General features: G+C 30.5%; 1 protein-coding gene across 6 annotated transcripts; it reads right to left on the reverse strand.

Moving 5' to 3' along the window:
- Positions 1–1116: 1116 nt before the first annotated feature.
- On the reverse strand, positions 1117–10291 carry LOC115718998 (serine/threonine-protein phosphatase PP1 isozyme 2). Of its 6 annotated transcripts, none has more exons than XR_009686230.1 (5): positions 9675–10246; positions 7347–7906; positions 6864–7139; positions 5467–5812; positions 1117–2156 (listed from the first exon to the last, which is right to left on the reverse strand). XR_009686230.1 is itself a non-coding variant. In XM_061110411.1 (5 exons), exons 2-5 carry the CDS (start codon positions 9847–9849, stop codon positions 5804–5806), a joined length of 1020 nt encoding a protein of 339 aa, XP_060966394.1. In that variant the 5' UTR covers positions 9850–9862; positions 9955–10291; the 3' UTR covers positions 4786–5803. The 6 variants fall into 6 exon arrangements, 4 of the variants coding, with proteins under 4 accessions (XP_060966394.1, XP_060966393.1, XP_030503700.1 ...); XR_009686229.1 differs by lacking the exon at positions 1117–2156 and adding an exon at positions 4786–4857; XM_061110411.1 differs by lacking the exon at positions 1117–2156 and having other exon boundaries at positions 4786–5812; positions 9675–9862; positions 9955–10291.
- Between the last annotated feature and the right edge of the window lie 1118 nt (positions 10292–11409).

The following is an 11409-nucleotide window of genomic DNA, read 5'->3' on the forward strand; positions in this document are numbered from 1 at the left end:
AAAATAATAGTTTGTTTAAATTATTTATTGGATTCTCAATAATTTTAGTGTTGTTTTGTAAAATACATGTTAATAATAAGTTTTTTAAGTAAACTTAATATATTTTAAATTAATTTAATATTTTTATCAAGTTTTTTAATAATTTTATTAATTTTTTCAAAATTAATAGAACATTATAGTTTTTAAAAGTATTTTTTTAATAAAAGGAGAAAAAATATATTGATCAAGATTCAGGGGATAAAAAAATTAATTTTTAACAGTAAAAGAAATAAAACCTAACAGGAAGAGCATAATGATGTAACTGTTATATTTTAAAAGAAATTTTTAACAAACCATATATTTTAGGAGGCAAGAGATCGGGTAGTGTCAAAAATTCAAAGGACAAAAATACTAATTATTCTATAAAATCATGCTTAATTTTGATTTACTTATCAACTCACTAATATGTTTATAACAAGTTTGACATGCTTACAATTTTATTATGACATTTTTATGAGCAATTTAAGATTTTATGTCCTCTTGAACTAAAAAAAAATTACATGCAATAAATATAATAAATATAATTTAAGATTTTTATATCCTTTTGTTAGGTTATTATCGTGATATTTTTAGATTAATTTTGTCAACTCAAAAAGTACTTACTTAAGTTTTAAATTTTAAAGTATGTTATTTTAAATCGTATTATCGTGTCTGACTTAAATTTTCAGCTTTCATTAGCTAGTTTATGCTACACATAAAAGAAAAGCTATACTCCTAAAAAGATAACTATTAAGTTTCTCAAATTGCCATAAAAAGAGATAGTTTTAAAACAAAATTGGACTAACCATTACTTCCACATTTCCACTGGGAGTATAGAACCACAGTTACAGAAATGTTATAATTTTATGTGTTCTATGTGAGAGAAAACACACATTTTATTTTATAAATTTCTTAATCCAATTATTAAAACTCTATAGGTTTAAAGATAGTAGCTATGGATGTAATATAAATTCAGAAAACATTTTTATATAGAATTTTAATAATTGAATTAATATGTAATTGAAATCTGTAAAAGAAAAAGTTATTATGTACTTATCCAATGTTTAAATAAAATTACTAAGGAAATAAATTACTATCTCACGCCATCAAATTCACATTTTATTTTCTTTTAAACTTTAAAGTAATATAGTATATGCCTTTGCAATATGTAGATTAATGCAAATTATTTATAAGGAAGAACTAATCCAAATTATGAACTATGACTTTATAGAGTTTATTCCAATATAGAACACTATATTAAGGAAATTTTACAGCACTTGAAACCTTTATAAAGCAAATTGCCCAATCTTAGAATATTTAAAACTAAACAAATTATACATGACAAACTCTAATCTCGAAGGATCGTTTGGTATACAGGTTTTATTTTATGAGAATAGATTTGAGATTGCTTTGAGAGTGATAAAGCGAATCTTAAAATTAGGAAAGCATTACAGTGTTTGGTTATGTGCTAGATTATTATGATGATGCTTAAGATATTTATTTATTTATTTATTTTGAGAAAAATGTCTCAACTACCACACTAAGAGTAATGAAAACTCCAAGGAGGGGGCGAGAACACAATATTGAGTAACATCAACTATAAAAAAGTTTTGAATACAACTTGAAGAATCCGACCACCAAATAGTGTTCGACGTCGTAAGAGCGATTTTAGCTAAGGTGTGGGGAACAACATTTAAATCTATAGTTTAATGTAAAAAAAAAAATATCTTTAAAACCATCACAAAGATTACCAATTTCATCTAAGACAAAATCCAAAAAGGAAATAACAGAAACTTTGTTCACTACTTTTTGCACAATATTCAAGCAATTCTTTTCAAAGATGATATTATCATACCCAAAGCAATGACATTGGACCATGATATTCCAAAGCACCAAAGCTTCTGCCACTTTAGGATCAAGACAACCTTCTAGGCACCAAACAACAAAAGCGAGAACAGTACCCAAAATGATCACGCACCACCATATCAAGGCCTCTACAAGCACCAATTTTATCAATAGCAACATCACTTTCAACCTTGATAGAACCAGCCAACAGAGGAGACCATATCGAAACAACCTCATCAGAAGGCAAAGAGGCTGCTTGTCCCAAAGAGAGAGGAAGCCTAGCCCGAGCCCGACTATGTTGGAAGTTCCAAAAAAAAAAATTTATGAGCCCAATTCACCACCAAGTCAGGAGGTAAATTAATGTTTTTATGTACCATTTTATTTCTCTTGAAATAGAGTTTTATTGAATTTTTACAGGATAGTATGATCGACCCTAAGAATTTTTCATCGTTCCTTTAATAGTCCAAATGCTCTCTCTACTACATTTCGAGCAAATGAATGTTTCATACTGAAAAATTCAGTAGGGGTACTATGTGGGACATTCCAATCGTTTAAATGATGTCGATGTCCTCTATAAAGTACTAAGAACACCATTGGGATATCCAACATCACATAAGTAGTAATATCCTTTAAATTGATTGACAAAATTGTGAACCTATTATGAAATTAACTTGTATGTATATGATATTAGACATGGAAGAAAAAGTATACTTTGTGAAACTTTTAGTCCATTTGGCTTGGATTTAGCATCTCGCAACACTCAAGAGTCTGCAGCTGATCCTTCCCATTCGAGTTAGACATAAATAAATTGCATATCTTGTGAGACTATACCTAATACATTAGTGGCAATTTCACATTTTCCAGTCCGATACCTAAGGTTACCTACAGCCAACTCATTGACTTTAATGTGTGTACCATCTAGTGCTCCCTAACAATTTTCGAACCATTTCTACCTCTCATTAGTTGAACTATCAAGAATCGATTCAGGCTTTTTTTAATAATAGTCTATGAAGACACAACAAAGCATTCAAATACAACATTAAATTGTCTACTCACTGTTTCACACGAATGTGTAAACTTTCGTCTCACAATTCTATTCTTAATGTCATGAGATACAATATATAAAAATATAGCAATCATTTCTTCAACATTCATATTTTTTGTTCCTTTCAAACCTCTAATAGTTTTTAGTTAGTGACACAAAATACTAAATATTCTCCTATACACACGAGTATTTTTTATACAAGCTAAATCACTAGTATGTATCATTCTAAAAATATCTAGTTGACGTAATTGGTGCCTATAGAAATAACTTTGAAGAAATATATTTGTACTTATACGTAACAAATAATAATTACTTAGAGTATGAAAATAAGTGTCAACTTATTTATCATCTCCATATATTGAAGTAAAATTGCTACAAATCTTATTTTCTTTGCAACCAATAAATATAATGACTCACTTATATGCACATAGAACTAAAAAAACATTCAAAAAAATTAGGGACCAAAACCATAGATTTGTGACATTTGTCTATTTCAACATTGCAATTTCAACCCATTTGGTCTAAATTCAGATCTGGTAAGGGCTTTGGAGTTACTTTATCATATTTAGTAGATAAATAAAGCCTTGCATAATAGTCCAAACCATGTACGATGATGAATCAACCAACATTATTATTATTAATAATGCTTGTTAAGACAGGTGCACTTATTGGAATTTTGGTTGAGTTAAGGTTAGCAAGCTCCATGAATGTACTGATAAAATCAATTAGCCCGCCCTTATTAGAAGTATAAAATCAATTAACCCAATTAATAAGTGCTCTTGTCTTAAGAAGCATTATTATTAATAATAATGTTGATTCATCATCATCAGTACATGGGTTGGAGACTATTATATATTTACTAAATATGATAAAGCAACTCCAAAAAGCTCTTATCTGATCTGAATTAATCCAATTCTTTTTTACAAAAATGTAAGAAGAGACAAAGTATAAATTGTTATGAGAAAAACAAATATTGGCAGCATTGCTTTGGGAGATGTGGACCATATAATAGATAAAAGAGGGTAAAAGAAAATTGAAAAAACTGTAGAAAGAAAGGAAGGATTAGGTGGATGAGTGCATGTGCTTTGTAATGTATTGGAGTGGTAGACCATTCAAGATGTCACACACAACTCTCTGTTTTAAGTCGTAAATAATATAATTTATGAACTTGCTATATTAATTTCTTGTATTTGATTTAGAGGTTTCTCGTATTGGTGTCCTCTATTATTATTACTTTTTTATGACAATCAAAGCAGTGAATCAATTATTACAATCTAAAACAACGGAAAATGAAAAATGTAAGCAACCCAGTTACAAATCTTTTATAAACTTAAGCCAAAGAAACAAATAAAACCAGAAAAATTATATCTCACACAACAAAACAAAACACTTGACCTATAAACCAAAACAGAACAAAATAAGTCCAATTGAAGTTAACTTTTGTATATGGGAATCAAAACAATGAATCAAAATAGTACAATCTAAACATAATAGAAAATGGAAGATGTAAACAACCCAGTTAAAAATCATCCATAAACTATAACCAAACATATACAAATGAGACAAAAAAAAAATCATCTCTTACCAAAACTTTTCAATTCATGATAAAGAAATGAGTTATTATTGATATAGAAATGGCAGAAAAATTTATGCATGAGTTGAAAAGTTGGGTTCTAAACCCATATGTCTCCCACTCTTTAATTCTCTCTCAGGTTATAGTTATCATTTTCTTTCAAAAAAATTATATAGAAGAAGCCTCTCGTACATAGAGCATGGACCAGGCACAAAAGTCTTGTGGGCAGAGCAGGGCTATTGGCTGATAAGTCATTTTCTTTGCATGCCTTTTGAACTGTGTGCTCTAACATGATCATTCATCTAAACCAACTCAGCAATTTGCTTCAGATTGTGAATTTATTGTGATTATATGTTTGTAACTACATACTTGTCACCTATATATATAAATAACTTTTATTTATACCACAAAAGTTGAAGTCATATTTATATATTATAAACTTCTTTACTAAGAAGCAAAGGAACAATCTACCATTTAGAATTTGTAGCTATATTTAACTAAAAATAACATCATAATTTCCTCGTTTAAAGGTGACAAGTATGTAGCATCATATTTTCCTCATTTCTACCTACTATGGATGACGTTCAGACATGTATCCTCGCAAGGAGTTGGAAAATAATATGGTTTTCAGTTCCAAAACTCTTTTTCTCCGACACTAATACTACTACTCCCAAATTTCAAAAGTTCCATAATTATGTTGATAATTGCTTGGAACACCACAACAGAGGTCTGTATTTTATTACAGATTCAGCCCAAGCTTAATGACCCACCCATAAATCTCTAGAACAAATCGACAGAGCTTTCAATTTTAGGGAAGCAGAGCAAAGCTTGAGAACATAACTACTAACCATTAAATAAATTGAAAGAGAATGAACAAAAGAGAGAGATGAAGGAGATTAGAAAGAAAATCAACCACATCTGATGCAGATTCATGAAAATGATAGATACTTTGATTTCGCATATATATATTTAAAGAGAGAGATACCTGATTCAAGGAAGAAGATAAAGCGAACAACAGCTAAGGCTTCACCAAGTGACGAAGAGAGAGCGTTTCAAAGTAAGGGCCGAGTTTTCCAGTCAAATAAAACTCAACGTTTTGAAGATGTTGATATTCCCTTAATGTAAAGGTAAGGGTACAGTAAAATGACAACTCCATCCAAAAAAATTAAAAATACATACTAAACATAGGTTATATTTTGTATTTTCATTCCCGAGTAAGGAAACCTGCATACCAAACAGCTCTGGAAGTGTCTGATCCACTATTAGATCACCTCAAATATGGTTAGACTAAGATAAGTTTTCTCAATTTACAGGCGTATAGATCAAGCAAGCTACAATAAAAAAAAAGAACACAAGAAAAAAGAGAGGCAATGAGAACATTATAAGAGTTAATCCTAATAAGATATACTGAGACTTGTTTTTTTTTTTTTCCAACTGAGAAGAGGAGACAATGAGAACCATATAAGAGTTAATCCTAATAAGATATACTGAGACTTGTTTTTTTTTTTTTCCAACTAAGAAGAGAACAAGTGTACAGACAAGTAAGGTTCAAGACATTTTGTTTTTGTTTTTAATGGTCCCAAAGCAAAGTAATATGCAATAAATCCATTGCAACAACAAAGATAGCAAGCAGCTAGTATAGTAGTAGTAGTAGTGTACAGAGAAGGAAGATAAAAATAGAAGAAGATTACAGAGCCTTTTCTATCTTAAAGCCCAATTTTTTTATTAGGGGAAGACAAGCTTTGCATTTGTTTCTAAAGACATTTTACCTTTCCAATTTTACAAATTATAATTTTAACATGTTACAAGTAAAATTAAAAACTCTTGTCATGAACCTTGACCATTTCATTTCACTAGCCAAAATGGGCTAATGGTAAAACCTCTCCCTATGCTTGCGAAGAACCCGAAATCTCATACTTTGGCACCAAGGAAGGACTGCAAGCCAAAAGAAAAATGTAACTCAAATTAAAAGTCTAATCATTAGACTCAAATATTTTCTACCCTGCTTTATAGACCTTTTTCTTTTTGAGGGATCATCTATGAAGAATATTTTCCTCACCCGAGCTAAATATAAAACTAAAGCAATTGTTATGTAGGTACCCAGGTGAGACTCGAGCTCCAAATCAATATTGGAGGGACTAAGAAACTGAAGCAATTGCTATGTAGGTACCTAGGAGAGACTCGAACTTCAAATCGTGTGGGAGCAAACAGCATGGCTGATCATTTGAGCTATCTCTCTTGGATTTGGGGTACTTTTAAACAAATTAGACTCTTCTTATGTTGAAGAACAGAGAATCTAATCTCAAATTTAGGTTGAATACATAATGCGCTTTTGGGTTTGACCCTCTCAAGTCTGAATCAGTGGAAGTTTAGTGTATTTACCTTGACTCCTGCTGGACTGCTTCCAGGTTTAGCTGTAGTTGTGCTCCCAAAAACATTTACTGCTGTTGAAGGGTTTCCGGGTTTGGTTGTGGTTGTGCAGCCAAAGTTTAACTTTAATTTTTTATCTGAAGGCTTTAATATTTGGAAAGAGCACATCAATGAATCATCTACACTCATCATTGCCCCAGCATTATCGAATTCTCCACAGTAATTTGGTGCTGAAAATATAGTTACAAGTTGTCGGTTGGCAAAGAATTCATAGCCATCCTCCACAACCTGCAAAATAGATTTACGAGTACAGAGCATTATCACATGGCAAAAAACATAAACTAAAGAGTATTTGGTGATAACAAAACCTTATATAATGTCATTGTGCAAAGATTTATTACAAAAAATAAAGTACTGTGTAAAATCACTCTCAAAAGAAAGTCTGTTTTACAACATATGGGTAATTGCAAAATGAAATTACCAAAGGATATTTACCTGGTGAGCACGACAAATGAGATCCAAATCATGCTTCTGAAGAAATTCACTGACTTTATCAGCACCAAAAGTATATGAAACTCCCCTGTCATTCATTCCCCAACCTTGAACATCTTTACTTGGATCAGACCATAAAAGATCACATAGCAATCCTGTATCTGGCACATCAGTTGGTCGGTTCAGATTTCTTATTTGATCCAAATTAGTAAGGTCTGGAGAAAGGCCACCGTGCATACAGAGGATCTTCTCATCGATTAAGGCTGCCACGGGTAAGCAGTTAAAACAATCTGTAAATGTTTTCCAGATCCTTATATTGAATCTTCTCTTACACTCATCATAAAATCCATAAATACGATTTATTGAAGCACATTCATGATTTCCTCTCAAGAGGAAAAAATTCTCAGGGTACTTTATTTTATAAGCAAGGAGTAGACATATTGTTTCTAGACTCTGTTTTCCTCGATCGACATAATCCCCCAAGAATAAATAGTTGGATTTAGGAGGTAATCCACCATACTCAAAAAGCCTCAAAAGATCTGAATATTGACCATGAATATCACCTGAAAAGCAATACAGGGAAGATATTCAACTTCATAACTCTTTCATAGCCAAAAAAGATTACTGAAGCAAAGCAAAGAAAAATCTGAGTCATAGAAAAGCACAAAATTGACGGTATTCTTCCTACTTTTACAAATGAATGTATCACACATGATTCACCGGATTGCCGATGAAATGTAACGAACAAAATATATTAGTTTCATAATTACTAACATCTAGCTTAACTGCAACTCTCCAACTGTATACGAGGAAAGCAGCTACAGCCCCGGGAATTTATATGCTAACATGTCATTAATGTAGTTAGACTTGGAGGGAATAGAGTTAGAGAGTGCTTAGATTAATATGAAACTCAATGTTGGGTAGTTAGCATTATCATCAATTAAACAATGACCCACTTGAAACATAAATTCCTTGGTCATTCAAAATTTAGTTTATCATACATAGGTTGAGTTTCACATTTTGACTACCAATGAACCAGAAGAGATGACAGTCAGTTGTTACTTATTTCATTGTTGAACCTAAACGAAAGAGTACGTTGCTAAGCATATGGATAAACATTCAAGATTCAACAACAAATTAACAATATTAGTGTTGTAAAATCATCCCTTAGGAGACAGCAATAACATTTAGTAAATGTTTTTTTCTCTTTCACATGTACTCTATTCCATAGAACCATGCAAGTGTAACATTCTGAATCTGCATCCTATTTCCAGCGTTAAATTGCTAATATTAGGTTAGGCATTACTAATCACGTCAACAATATACATTTTCATTATACTCAAAAATACAGAATTGTAGTGCAAATGACTGACAAAAGCCTTCAAAGTGTTGCAATTCATAGATGCCCGTGACATAGATTCAGATAAATGCCCGTGACATAGTCTCTTAATTAGACTTTGTGTATCAAATAACAAATTGGGATGAAAGACATTCATGTCCACAAAGGGAATAGTCGATATTACCAAATGTAAATATGACCATAATAAATAAATATAAGCATCCTACTAAAGCATAATGCTCCACCGGTCTTCTTCAAATTTATGTCAAACCATATCAATCAGGCAATCGAACCATAATAAACAATCAATTAAAACCATTTAGCCAACTCCAACTTACATCACTTAATGAAAATATAAGGCACAATCATACTTTTCCTATTTTATTTAAGGTCTTCTCGTATGATCAAGCTTTGTTAGATAAATAAATCAATTAATTCAATACCAACAACAACAAATTAGGTTGAACACAAAATCACAATTCACAGCATGGCATTCAAAGAGGATCGTAAAACAAATATAGCTATGTTCCCAAAAGCAAGTAAAATGTCTCAAGTTCAGCTAATTGAATCCTACCCAAATCCCAAAAAAAAGATAAATAGAAAACAGTAACAAAAAAATAAATAAAAAATAATAAGAAACAAAATTTATACAGCTCATCGAGTATATAATTAAACTACAAAATAGTTAAAAAAAAAAAAAAATCGTAATTTTTTTCTTTTTATTTTACACTATAAAATATATTTTTTTTTTTTTTACAAAGATTCACATAACAACATATATTTATTGGCGGTCAACTTAAATAGCAACTAAAATCTAAATAATAACCTACATAAAAACTAATCAACCAATCCAAACCATAAATTTTTAAAAAAAAAAAAAAAAAAAAAATAACAAAATAATTCCAAAAACAAATTAGAACAAAAGCAAACCCATTACAGAGTTTAACAGAAAGTCAAATGAAAAAAAAAAAAAAAGGTTTTGTATAACATACCACAAATTTTGATGGGTGCTTCAAGGTTCAACAAATTAGACTGATTTAAGAAAATTTCTTTAGAAGCTGCACATAGCTGACGGATCTCTAACTCAGATAACTGAACCTGCTTCCCGGGTTGGCCTCGTACTTCAAGTAGGCGATTGATTATGTCATCGAGAACCGATTGATCCATTATATGGGTCTTGCTGATAAACATGACCAAAAAATTAACGGCTTTATTTGACGTGACTGTAACAGAAGAGCAAAGAAGAAGAAGAGGGTAGAAAGAAAAACATGCCTTTGAGTAGAGCCTGGGACTGGGCTCTGTAGTAGAGTAAGGGATGATTGAGATTGAAAGAGAGGTGGCTTGTTTCGTTGTCGTTTGCCTCAAAAAGTTGTCGTTTTTGCTTTGGAAATGAAGCGTTTGGTGCTGAAAAAGAGAAAGTGGGCGTTACTCGCTATTCTTTCCTTTAAGTTTTTCTTTTCTTTGGATCAAAAGGGTTTGAAATGAGCAAAACCAAATACCAAAAAATTTGTTTTTATTTCATACTTTCCTTAACACAATTATATGTTTTTTTAGGAAGTCACTACCTCCTTCTTCTTTTTTCTCGATGATGTCACATTTATTAACAGTGCTAATGTGTAGAGTCTTCCTTGTTGAAAAGTCAAATATGTTCAAAAGCAAAAACTAATAAAGATTTAAATAACAACAATAATAGTAAAATAACAACGACAACAAAAGTAGCAACACCTATTCACATTTTGATTTTTTTTTTTGAAAGATTGCAACTTCCATTAAATTTCAACATGAAATAGGGGTCTTTAATAATCCACACTATTTTAATCATAGTGCATCTAATCCGCACTAAGTGCACATTTTATTTTTTTTTGAATCTAATCTAATCCGCACAATAACTCAAATTCAATCCAATCAAATCTGTAAAAATACAGATTGGATAGGTTATTTTAGATTAGTTACTTTTTAATATTAAATTATATTTATCAAAATATTTTTTATCACATAACTAGCAACAAAATAAAATAAATTATAGTTATTATATGTCTACAACAACAAATTAAAATAAATAAAATAACAAATTCAAAGGAAGAAAAAAAAATTATATGTATAAAGAACTATTTACTTTTGTTTTAAATTGTATTAAGAAAAAAAATTATATATAAGAATAGAATATGCATTTGATCTATTAAGTTTTGAAATAAAATTGTATTATATATATTAGACTTTTTATAAATTCCTATTTTCTTTACATTAAAATGGTATTTGTATATATAATTTTTTTAATTTTTTTTATAAATATGTGTGGATTGTATTAGATCGGTTACTTTTACATGTCAATCAACATTCAATCCGCACAAGTACGGATTTTGAATTTTTCAATCCAATCCAATCCGCACAAATGCGGATATCCGCACTTTGCGGATTGAATTGGATTGGATCGTGCGGATTGAATTGAATCGACTATTTCATGAACACCCCTAACATGAAGGTACAAAGTCACAATACAAAGATTAAGGTTGAGAAGTTATTCTATCAACTTACTCCTTATGTAAGCCTAAAGAATCTCTTGCTAAGATATGCACTAAAGTGTATCCCTTTCATGGACAAAATACGGATAAACATTAGAATATGAAGATAAAGGTATTGACAATATTTGAGATTAAACTGGATAGAGTTGAGCGATCTTTCCACTTATGTTTTATTTTCTGAATAAGTTGGTGTTGGAAATTATTT

This window comes from Cannabis sativa, chromosome 2 (genome assembly GCF_029168945.1).
Source record: "Cannabis sativa cultivar Pink pepper isolate KNU-18-1 chromosome 2, ASM2916894v1, whole genome shotgun sequence".
In the NCBI taxonomy this organism is placed as follows: Eukaryota; Viridiplantae; Streptophyta; class Magnoliopsida; order Rosales; family Cannabaceae; genus Cannabis; species Cannabis sativa.

Excerpts from the sequence above, each read along its gene's own strand:
- LOC115718998 (XM_030647839.2), bottom strand. The coding sequence starts at position 9,873 with ATGTTTATCAGCAAGACCCATATAATGGATCAATCGGTTCTCGATGAC. Across the intron at positions 7,140-7,346 it reads TCATTTGTCGTGCTCACCAG|GTTGTGGAGGATGGCTATGA; the intron begins GTAAATATCCTT and ends TCTATTTTGCAG. Across the intron at positions 6,417-6,863 it reads GCAGTCCAGCAGGAGTCAAG|TCCTTCCTTGGTGCCAAAGT; the intron begins GTAAATACACTA and ends TTTGGCTTGCAG.